The following is a 12,690-nucleotide window of genomic DNA, read 5'->3' as shown; positions in this document are numbered from 1 at the left end:
TTATACATAAATTCCTTTTCCCCTCTAAAACTGAAATATGCAAATGGGCCTTACCCAGTTCTATTTCCCCAGCAGCCAGAGGGCAGGACTAGTTTAGAGGCAAGATACAAAGAGTCCAAAAGCCCCGGGAAGTTTAACTTTATGCACTATTTGCTTCCTTACCTTAAACTTGTCAACTTCAGCTTTTGAACATGTTGCATGATAAGATAGCACCTGGTTCAGAAAAAAAGGAAAAAAAAAAACCACTTCAATAACTAAACATGACTTAATTTTCTGAAATTCTCCTGGCACAAAACTAAACTTTGTTCAAGTACACCACCTTGACGTAATAGTGGGTGCTAATGTATGATGAGCAACTCCCAGTAACCATCTGTGATACAGATTATCTTCTGTGCAACTACAGAGAAATCTATTACAATGAGGAATGGAATGACAGTCCACATTAAAGGCTACGTATTTTATACCAGGATATTTTTATAAGTAGTTATTTTACCCAAGGGACATGATGTGGCTCAAGATTACAGTTCCCAAGGTGTGAATATTTCTCCTATGAAACGCTTTGAAATGCAAATAAATTAAAAGGTATATGTATGTGTGCACACGTATATATGTGCATATTTGTGTGTGTGTGTCTCTGTGTGTGTCCTGTGGCAGACACTGTAATTTGCTGACTCAACTTCCATGTCTGGTCTATTCTTATTTGCCTGCTTTTGTTCTCTAGGAAAGATATATTGTTATTCCCAATCATCTGCAATTTTCTTTTAAATTGGCCTCACCCTGTTGCATGTGGGATCTTAGTTTCCTGACCAGGAATTGAACCCATGTCCCCTGCACTGGAAGGCAGATTCCTAACTGCTGGACTATAAGGGAAGTCCCGTGCAATGTTTTTTGTAAGAGGATGATATGTACCTGTTTCATGGACATCAGCTTTAGTATATGATTTATTTTAGTCAATGGATGGTGGAGGAAAGTGATGATGTTACCTTTGAGAACAGCCTTTAAGAGCCATCATGTGGTTCTGCCATGCTCTCTTCCCTCCACCACAGGACGGGCATGGCCCTGAGAGGTGCTGCCCCTCTCAGCCTGGGTCTCCAGGTGAAGAAGATGCATGGAGCTGAGCCATAGCCAACACACTGCTGATTCTGTGTCACATGAGCAAGAAATCAGCTTTTGTGCTTTATCATCGCCTCATAACTTACTGATAGAGTTTGAAAATCAAAAACCCAATTGGCAGGCTCCCTGCCACTAGGGGTTATCATGTCGGGCGGCCGTGTGACATTCCTCTGATCGATGAAATATATGTGGGAGTGTTGGGTCTGCCTGTATCCTTTCTTTGTTTTCCCTGGAAAACAGCTGTAAGGCCTAGACATTCAGCAAAATCTGTCATCTATGAGGTTATGGCCATAAGCGTGAATAGATGCCTTGTTACAGATCTAGAGCAGAAAGGGAAAGAGAAATGAAGCTGACCCTGGTCTGCCCTGTTCCAGACTTATTGTTCTGTAGAACAAATAAACTCACATTTCCATGAGTCAGTACTGGATGTTTTGAGGCAAATGCACACACTCACGCACACACAAACACTATGTGTGTGTGTGCATACACAAGCACATTATACATATGCTACCAGTTTCATCCTTAATCTGTACAAATATCAAATAAATCTGAGAAAGGTTAAATCCCTCTTCAACTACAGCTTTCTTAGTGCATACTTTGCTCTGAAAAGTAAAGTAATACATTTCTTCTGAAACGGACAGTCTCTTGTTGGTGAGCAGGGATGTATCATCAGCTAGTAAGAGTACCTTGTTCATGAGGAGCAGGCCCTTTGGTAAACTGCAGTCTAGGAGGAGGCGACATTGTCCCCTCAAAGAATCCCTAGAAGGGCAACAAGCCAGCAAAGCAGATTCCACAGGACAAGAGATCCTTGCACCCTGCTATAGAATGCTCTGATTTTATCCTTCCAAGCAGTTTCTGCTGTTTGGTCCTAAAGGGTTTCCTGGAATGCATCAGGAAGGTGATCATGTGTCATTGCTCCAGGCACCCTCAGGACTGCTTTACACACAGAGCACAGCACTGAGAACCTAGTAACATCTGTACCCCCTTCATGTATACCAGCGTTGCAGCTACCATGCAACCCTGACCAGACAGAAATGCACAACAGTGACCTTGCTTAGCTCCTAGCTGCTTACTGTAGTAAAGCCTCTGATCAAATGTGACCATCTCACTCTTCCTATTGAGCGTCTGCAGAGGCTGTGGGGACACTCAGGACTTTCCCTCATCACCTGTGGTCAGGGATCACATCCATTTTCTCCTCAAACTGCATCAGCTTTGGTTGTTCCCTCATAATTTCACTGAAACAGCTTGTATCAAGGTTTTCGATTTCTTGCTATCAAATCCAAATCTCTCTGGACAGATCTGCAAATGTACTTCGCAGCAACATTGAATGCAGGTGATTGCTCTGGCCGTTTTTGAAGAGGGTCTTCTTGACACCACACTATTTTGGTTGTCATACCACATTCCTGTCTGTTCTTTCTCTGTGTTCTCTTTTAGCCTGCCTCCTCTATTTGAACTCTAAATGGAGACATTTACTCAGTCTCTTCTTCAGTGATGTCACACATGCTCATGACCTTATATACCATTTATAGGTTGACAACTTTCAAATTTAGCCCTAATCTCTCGTTGAGTTTCAAATCCACATAACCTGCTGTTTACATTGTTAACTTCCAACTTGGCTGACTCAGTAGCATCTCAAATTTAACATGCTTAAACATGCCCACTGATTTTCCCATCTTTAGTAGACAGAACGATGCTCCTCGTCCCCTCATGATGTCCACATCCCAGTCCCTGAAACGTGCACATATTTATGTTACATGGCAAGGGGGAATTTAGGTGCCAGTGGATTTAAGGATGCTCATCAGCTAACCTGTAGATAGGAAGATGATCCTGGATTATCTACGTGAACATAATATAGTCACAGGAATCTTTATAAGTCAGAGAAGAAAGCAGGAGAGTCAGGATGCTCATCAGCTAACCTGTAGATAGGAAGATGATCCTGGATTATCTACGTGAACATAATATAGTCACAGGAATCTTTATAAGTCAAAGAAGAAAGCAGGAGAGTCAGAATCAGTGATGTGACATGAGAAATATCGACGCTCCATTGCTAACTCTAAAGACGGAAGGGAGACATGAGCCCACAAATGCAGGAAGCCTCTAGAAACTAGAAAAGGCAGGGAAACAGACTGTCCCCCAGAGCCTCCCCTAGAAGAAACACAGCCTACTCACACTTTGATTTTAGCTCAAGGAGAGCCATTTCAGACTTCTGACCTCTAGAACTTCAAGATAATAAAGTTCTGTCTGTTGTTTTAATCCACAAAGTTTGTGCTAACTTGTTACAGGAGCCATGGGAAATGGATGTCACTGATCTGTTTTTCTCCTAGTCTTCCCAGCAACATGATGGAACTTCATCCAATCAATTATTTACAGTAGAAAAACCTGAGGGTGATCCTTGATTTTTTTTTTCCCCCTTCCTCTTTCCCTCACATTGAATCCAGCAAAACAACATGTCATTTCCACTCCCGTATCCTGACTCTTTCCAGTTTCACCACCACCTACCCAGGCCCAGTCCACCATCCTCTCCTAGCTGGGCCCTGACAATCATCTTTCTACCCTGACCCCTTCTGATCTCTTTGGCATACATCAGCCAGAGTGGTACCTAAGAAATATAAATCAGATCTTGCCATCCTCCAGCCGAAAACTCATCAGTCATCAGTGACTGTGGTTACACTTAGAATAACATCGCGATGTGGCCTCTGGCGCCCTCTCAAATCACACTGCATGCCGTGCATTCTCTTCTATATATTCTCTGGACATGCTCACCTCCTTTAGGGTTTTCTATACACCAAGCTCTTTTCCATCTTAGAGCCTTATTTGCCCTTATCTCCTGGTTTATATTTTCATCCTTCTGAAATTAGGTTAAACATTACCTCTTCAATGAGGTCTTCAGTCTGTGCCTTGAGAAACCAGCTCACTCACCATTACTCTCTGTGTTCACAGGCTGTTTCTTTCACATCACTTATCACAGCTGGAGTTATGTGTCAGCTTGTTCGTCCCCTGCCTCCCCCTCTAGACTGCAAGCACCATGAAGGCAAGGATCAAATCTCGTTTTGATTGCCAATGGATATCCTGTCCCTAGAAGAATGCCTGATACTTAGTTGGCACTCAGCAAATATTGAATGAATCGTGCAATAGAAAATAATCTTCAAAGAAAAGAATCTATTTCTCATATGCTTCTCTGCTTGTATTATTAGTGGCCTTAATTTATGTCTTTTCCTCAACAAAATCATAATATGTCTTAGAGCATAAACTGAACAGTGTAGGTGGGGTTGCCAGTTTTAACAAATAAAAATACAGGACACCCCATATAATTTGAATTTCAGATAAATCACTAATATCTGCACTATTTGAGACATAGTTATACTGAGAATATTATTTGTTGTTGATCTAAAGTTCAAATTTAACTGGGCATCTTTCTGTTTTTACCCAGTAACCTTACTTCTCCTCTCTCAAAATTAAAAAGGCTGGAAACAAGTATGGAAAACTTTAAGCCACATTCCAAAATTTTTCATGCTCCTCACTCAAGCCCTCCCAGTGACTTTTCCTTCCCAGTATTTTATCTGGCAAACCTACCAAATATCTCAAGTCTAGAGTATTTTCAGCAAAGTCAAATAACCTCACTAATCTAAGATCTGAGACTAATCTATGGATGCCATCGAAGGAAATATAATCAGATCAAAGTAATTCCTGATTATTTATAGCATAACCAATATTCCAAAGAGAATCACTATATGTGTGTGTGCACATGGGGATGTGACCACAAGGCACGGCTGATGACTAAAAATAATGCAAGTTTCTGTGGTGGAGAATAAAAAAACAAGTTAAAGAATTTATTTTTTAAGCTACTATTGTTGCTAAACCCTTATGGATAAGTTAAGGTTTCCTCCATGTTTCTAGAGCACATTAACTTTAAAAGAGTTCCTTAAGCTATATATTTCATACCAAGGAGTTAGAGATACTATTTATTTCTGAGTAATAATATATTTGATAGAATAAAAAAGCTTTAAATGAATGTACTGTAATGGTTTTTAAGAAAGAAGCATTTGCAAATCTTATATATACATTTCCTCTATGAAGAACATCATTAGTTTATGAGAGTTTAGCCATTACATACACACTCACAAGATTTTTTTGACAGCTAAATAGAATTTGTATAAAGTTTACTTACAAAAGTAAACAGCTGACCCACAGAGCATTTAACAAACATTAAACTTTCACAAGAAAATGTCTATTCCAGATAGCTTTATCTTTGGTAGCTGTATTCATTTCGAAAATACTTTAAAGTAAAATCTAGTGACTCAGTTTCATGGGTGAGCTCTGACCGAAGAAATCTCTATAGTTCCAAAAATAAATCACTATTTGCAAAACACTACCAACTTTAATTATCTTTTGGATTGAACTTGCTCCTAGCAAAACAAAGAAACAGAGGCAAGAAAATGTAAAAGAAAGCAACTGTTAGACCCATGCACAACAGACTAAAGAAGTCATGTTTTTGTGCCGTGTCTCCACAGCAGGAAAAGACAGTTAACTATATTTCAAAAGGAAAACATTGAGCAGAACTATGAAATAGGACCACGGTAGCAAGCCTTGCCCTCTGCCGTATGCGGTTCAAGATCAGAGCCAAATGCTTGCCTTGCAATCCCAGGAACTGCCCCTAAGTAGCGGAGGGCAAATCTCTGACAAGAGAGTACTGAATGTTAATTTATTGTGGATCTAGGAAGCCATTTGCTCCTGGAATGAGAAATGAACCATTGCAAATGCTGGCTGCCAGAAGTACAAACATAAAGAACCACTTGACAGGGAGAAGGAACGCAGACCTTGCTGAGGACCCAGATGGGTTGTCTCGGGAGGCCTGAATATTTACTGATGTATTTACAGCTCAGGTGGCAAAGCGACACTTGGTGGCACTTGAAAAAAACTGGTATCAGAGTTAAGGTGGTCTGCAGTTAAATTCGGAGAAGGCAATGGCACCCCACTCCAGTACTCTTGCCTGGAAAATCCCATAGATGGAGGAGCCTGGTGGGCTGCAGTCCATGGGGTCGCACAGAGTCGGACACGACTGAAGAGACTTAGCAGCAGCAGCAGCAGCAGTAGTAGTAAAATTGCAAATACTTTATTCTGATGAGCTCAGAAGAAGTAAAGAAACTCTGAGATCAGCAGCAGGCCTCTGCCAAAGGTGGCAAACCACAAGGAATGAAAAGCCAATTGACTTGGGATGACTTGATAGAAGGGCTATCTGAGTTAAGAGCCATTCTCTAGAAGTTCTTAACAAGAGGATGATAGGCTTCAAAGACACTGCAACTGGACAAATGCGGGGAAACTGAGAAATCACCAGTTTCTACTGTTAAATATTTAAGAAAGTGTCTGCTGTTTAATGGAATAAAATGTTCAGAAAGATGACTTCAAATAACTGTGTCTGCTGAGTGACCTGTTATCACAGCCTTTGGGCTATATCTGTCATAAAACAGATTTTTAATATTCTAAAAAAGACCAACTCTTTTGGAATTTAAAGGATAATAAGAGATTCCTGCAGAATCTAGGGTAATAAATAAAACAGTCCATTGTCAGAATGGCATCAGTTCAGCTGCCTTTTAACTACTGTCTGCAGGAAAGAAGGCCACACTCGTAGTTCGCATCAGCGTATATGTATTGTGTATGTACTATGTGTAAATCATTGTATTGTGTATGTACTATGTGTAAATCATTGTGATAGATATTTTGGTCTTCTTTTTCCGATCCTGGCAAATAAATTTTACTGGTGGTGGTTTTGTCACCAAATTGTGTCTGACTCTTGTGACCCCCATGGACTGTAGCATGCCAGGCTCTTCTATCCATAGGATTCTCCAGGCAAGAATACTGGAGTGGGTTGCCATTTCCTTCTCCAGGGGATCTTCCTGACCCAGGAATCAAACCCAGGTTTCCTGCATTGCAGGCAGATTCTTTCCTGATTGAGCTATGAGGAAATAGGAGGCCCCAGTTTTATTTCAGAGAAGGCAATGGCACCCCACTCCAGTACTCTTGCCTGGAAAATCCCATGGACGGAGGAGCCTGGTAGGCTGCAGTCCATGGGGTTGCACAGAGTCGGACATGACTGAGCGACTTAGCAGCAGCAGCAGCAGTTTTATTTCATTGCTGGTAGTTGTATGAAGCACTGTGCTTCATACAGTGCTTTGCTGAGGCTCTAGTCAAGGCTATAGTTTTTCCTGTGGTCATGTATGGATGTGAGTGTTGGACTGTGAAGAAGGCTGAGCACCAAAGAATTGATGCTTTTGAACTGTGGTGTTGGAGAAAGCTCTTGAGAGTCCCTTAGACTGCAAGGAGATCCAACCAGTCCATTCTGAAGGAGATCAGCCCTGGGATTTCTTTGGAGGGAATGATGCTAAAGCTGAAACTCCAGTACTTTGGCCACCTCATGCGAAGAGTTGACTCATTGGAAAAGACTCTGATGCTGGGAGGGATTGGGGGCAGGAGGAGAAGGGGATGACAGAGGATGAGATGGCTGGATGGCATCACTGACTCGATGGACATGAGTCTGAGTGAACTCCGGGAGTTGGTGATGGATAGGGAGGCCTGGCATGCTGCGATTCATGGGGTCGCAAAGAGTCAGACACGACTGAGCGACTGATCTGATTTGATCTGATCTGAAGGTGACTCAGATGGTAAAGAATCTGCCTGCAATGCAGAAGACCCGGGTTCAAACCCTGGGTCAGGAAGATCCCTTGGAGAAGGGAATGGCTACCCACTCCAGTATTCTTGCCTGGAGAATCCCATGGACAGAGGAGCCTGGTAGGCTACAGTCCATGGGGTTGCAAAGAGTTGGACGTGACTGAGCAACTAACACTTTCATTTTCAAGGAAGAGCTCAGCAGGAGTTCTATGCAGAGTACATCATGCGAAGTACCCAGCTGGATGAATCACAAGCTGGAATCAAGATTGCTGGGAGAAATATCAATAACCTCAGATATGCAGATGATACCACTCTAATGGCAGAAAGTGAAGAGGAACTAAAGAGCCTTTTGTTGAGGGTGAAAGAGCAGAGTGAAAAAGCTGGCTTAAAACTCAACATTCAAAAAACTAAGATCATGGCATGTGGTCCCATCACTTCATGGCAAATAGATGGGTAAAAAGCAGAAACAGTGACAGATTTTATTTTCTTGAGCTCCAAAATCACTGTGGACAGTGATTATAGCCACAAAATTAAAAGACACTTGCTCCTTGGCAGAAAAGCTATGACAAAGTTATACAGCACATTACAAAAGTAGAGATGTCACTGCCAACAGAGGTCTGTATAGTCGTGTATGGATATAAATAAGAGTTGGACCATAAAGAAGGCTGAGCACTGAAGAATTGATGCTTTTGAAGTGTGGTTCGAGAGAAGACTCTTGAGAGTCCCTTGGACTGCAAGGAGATCCAACCAGTCCATCCTAAAGGAGATCAGTCCTGGGGGTTCTTTGGAAGGACTGATGCTAAAGCTGAAACTCCAGTACTTTGGCCACCTCATGCAAAGAGTTGACTCATTGGAAAAGACTCTGATACTGGGAGGGATTGGGGCAGGAGGAGTAGGGGACAAGAGAGGATGAGATGGCTGGATGGCATCACTGACTCGATGGATGTGAGTTTGAGTGAGCTCTGGGAGTTGGTGATGGACAGGGGAGGCCTGGCATGCTGCAATTTATGGGGTCGCAAAGAGTTGGACACGACTGGGTGGCTGAACTTGAACTAATGCGAAGACCTGACTCATTTGGAAAGACCATGATGCTAGAAAAGATTGAGGGCAGGCAGAGAAGGAGGTGGCAGAAGATGAGATGGTTAGATTGCATCACTGACTCAATGAACATGAGTTTGAGCAAACTCAGGGAGATAGTGAAGGACAGGGAAGCATGGCATGCTGCAGTCCATGGGATTACAAAGAGTCTGACATGACTTAGCGACTGAACAACAACAACAGCAGGAGCTGTCTCCAATATAAACTTCCTTTTCACCTTTTCTCCCCTATTTCTCCATTTCAAATGTAAAATAACAAAATTCTATTCCTTTCTCATACAGAATGGTTTTCCACACCCTCTGGTTGTTGGAGGCAGTCAAAATTTATTCCCTCATATGTTTACTATCCTGGGAGGGCTTGTCAAGAATCTTCCCATGGAATCCCAATGCCAAAGTTAGATAATTTTTCACCTACATTCTTACACTTCAGAAATTCTCATATATCTCTTAAGTCATTCATTAGCTCAGTGAGTCACAAACGTTAACATGCATCAGAACAGAGATGCCTGCCTCCAGAATTCCTGGTTCAGAGCAGCTAAGGTGGAACCTGCATTTCTAACAAGTGCCCAGCATCAGAGGTTGTTGCTGCTTGTCTGGGAACCACACCGTGAGAACCACTGTTCTGATTCCCATCGATGGATTCTAGGTTTAAAATGTCTAGATTAGAGGGAAGGAGTGAGCAGAAATGAAAGAAATAAAGTGGTTTGGGTCTTCTCCCAAATCCCAGTATGATTTGAATAGCTTTCTTTTTAAGACGCTTAGAAATGTTTCTTTAGTTTTATTCTGCTAGTTAGCTTTCATGACTATATTTCTTTACACTTCTGAGTTTCATTGACAATGGAGATAAAAACGCTGTGAAATTAGTTTCATTGGATTTATTTAGAACACTTTGGCTTATGCAAGCAATTTGGTAAAGATCCTGTGTAAAATAAGTCAACTCTTTGACATTTCTGGGCCCAGAAATCAGAATTTATCCCCTGTATTGCACTGGTTTACAGAATGACTTCATTTTCTCCCTGTCTACAGGGGTCAGTAGTGGTACTTGATTTTGCTTATGTGGATTAATTGCTTTATGGATTATCTACAGCGTTCTTACAGCAGGTCGTTTTCTTCCATTCAGTAGTTTTGTCTTCTTACTCTGTGGTCACTTAGTACACCAGCGCTGGGAAGCAACATAGCTTGTTGGTTGAACACAGGGACGCTGGAGTTAGATGGCCTGGGCTCATAATCCTGGTCCATGAGCCCTTAATTATCCGAACTCGCTGAGTCTCAGTTTACCTATCAGGAAAGGGCAGGGAATATTTGCATTTTCCACTCACATTTCACCAGCTGGAGAAAGTTCCATGGCTCTACTTAACTTCGAGGGAGTGGAAGGTATAACCCTACAGCAGGCTTAGCAGGTGATGGGCTCTAAAGATTACCACAATGGTTCGGTCAGTCAAACAGCAGGTAGAATTAGAATTGTTTTTGAAATCAGGGCAAATGAATCCAATATATGAACCACAGCCTGTGAATTTTATGGTGCTTGTCCATTTTTGCTTCTTTCCTGATTCTCTTCTGTATTTCAAAGAGTTGTGTGTGGTACACAGGATCTTCAAATGAGTGGGATTATAGTATAACCTTATTACCTTCTTTATATTTAACATATGTAGTACATGTAGCATATGGTCATTAATCATTGCTGATTTGACTAAACATATTGTGATACCCATAGAAGAAAATTATTATAACTGAAAGGTTATTATTGGGTTAATTCAGTTCCATAGCTTTTAGGAACTGCTTAGCTACCAATTTCAATCACTTTAATGTCCTTGGGGTGAAAGAAATAGGCTATTTCTTTCCAAAAAGTTGCACATGGCGATAATTCTAATTTTTAAGAAGTTTTTAGTTGTCTCTCATAAAAGATCTCAGCCATTAACATTTAAATTCAAAAGTCTTTTTTGGATTAATTCTTACTGTAATTTAATATAGCTCTCTATATATGCATATTACACTATAATTTATAACTGTTTCAAAATAAATGTTCCTTTCTCACAATTGCATAACTCCCCACGTTATGTGTGAAAGTGAGGCTGTTTTTTTAATCATGTAGGTTATTAAGAGTATTAATATTTCACAAGTGTTTTTCTAATGAACTCATTGCTTGCTTGTTTTCTTATTTGTTAATAGCAAAAGAAGAGAACATAGCATTCTTTTGGACTAACTGAACAACTTGGATTGGTTATTTCTGCTTCTAAAACAACTATAATGTGTGTCAAGGCTTTTTCAAATCTATAATTTAAATATTTGGAACTGACATTTCTTAATGCCAGATCTGATTTCACTTAATGCCATATTTCAAGTAGCTTGTTATTGAATATATATTTATTTTCCGTACCTCTCCCCTCATGGTTTTTGCATAATCAACAAGACTACCATGGTTGGTGATCTGGGCAGAAATACCTTGATTATTTGCATTGATTGTGCAGGAACACCATAGAGAACTTTATGTTTGAAGTAGTGTGGTTTTGCTGGAAGCTACCCCTGGAGTAAAACGAGTAAGAAGGGACGAGGCCTAGTTTGGGTCACTGTCAAAATGACCAGGGCCACAAGGGCAAACAGTTGCCATGGAGGAAAGAGAAGCTCAAAAGTAAGAGTGAAAAAGGGCAGCGTTTATGCTGTCTGGGCAAGGTTGGTGGCTACAGAGATAAGATTAGATCTGAGGGAGTAAGTCAGGGAATAGTATACAAGCAGTTGAGTATCTAGATCATGAGCCATTCATTCAAGAAGTATCTATTAAGGACTTGCAAAACATTCTCTGGCATAAATGCTACCAACATTTTCTGAGATCAGTCTCCCAAAGCAACAGAAATAAAAACAAAAATAAACATATGTTTGACCTAATCAAAGTTATAAGCTTTTGCACAGCAAAGAAAACCATAAACAAAATGAAAAGACTGGGAGAAAATATTTGCCAATGATGTGACTGACAGGGCTTAATTTTCAAAATATACAAACAGCTCATGCAACTCAATAACAAAAACCCCAAAAAACCCAATCAAAAAAATGGGCAGAAGACCTAAGTAGACATTTTTCTAAGGAAGACATAGGATGGCCAAAATGCACTTGAAAAGATGCTCGTCATCACTAATCAGTTCAGTTCAGCCACTCAGTTGTGTCTGACTCTTGGTGACCCCATGAACTGCAGCACGCCAGGCCTCTCTGTCTATCACCAACTCCTGGAGTTTACTCAAACTCATGTCCATTGAGTCGGTGATCCCTCCAACCATCTCATCCTCTGTCACCCTCTTCCCCTCCTGCCCTCAATCTTTCCCAGCATGAGGGTCTTTTCAAATGAGTCATTTCTTTGCATCAGGTGGCCAAAGGATTGGAGTTTCAGCTTCAACATCAGTCCTACCAATGAACACCCAGGACTGATCTCCTCTAAGATGGACTGGTTGGATCTCCTTGCAGTCCAAGGGACTTTCAAGGGTCTTGTCCAATACCACAGTTCAAAAGCATCAATTCTTCGGCACTCAGCTTTCTTTACAGTCCAACTCTAATATCCATACATGACTACTGGAAAAACCATAGCCTTGACGAGACGGACCTTTGTTGGCAAAGTAATGTCTCTGCTTTTTAATATGCTGTCCAGTAAGAGTCTTTTAATTTCATGGCTGCAGTCACCATATGCAGTGATTTTGAAGCCCCCCCATACTGGAGAGGGTATGGAGAAAAGGGAACCATCCTACACTATTAATGAGAATGTAAATTGTTGCAGCCACTGTGGAAAACAGTATGGAGTTTCCTTCAAAAACCCACAAAACAAGAGTTG

General features: G+C 41.1%; 1 protein-coding gene across 1 annotated transcript in view; it reads right to left on the bottom strand.

Moving 5' to 3' along the window:
- Positions 1-12,690, bottom strand: part of PDE11A (phosphodiesterase 11A) — a 422,322-nt gene that overhangs the window by 141,340 nt on the left and 268,292 nt on the right. Inside the window, exon 10 of the mRNA XM_027556915.1 lies at positions 163-213. Within this exon, the coding sequence (XP_027412716.1) occupies positions 163-213 (51 nt within the window). The remainder of the gene's footprint in view (positions 1-162; positions 214-12,690) is intronic.

Source organism: Bos indicus x Bos taurus, chromosome 2 (assembly GCF_003369695.1).
Source record: "Bos indicus x Bos taurus breed Angus x Brahman F1 hybrid chromosome 2, Bos_hybrid_MaternalHap_v2.0, whole genome shotgun sequence".
In the NCBI taxonomy this organism is placed as follows: domain Eukaryota; kingdom Metazoa; phylum Chordata; class Mammalia; order Artiodactyla; family Bovidae; genus Bos; species Bos indicus x Bos taurus.
This window is presented reverse-complemented; position numbering and strand designations above follow the sequence as displayed.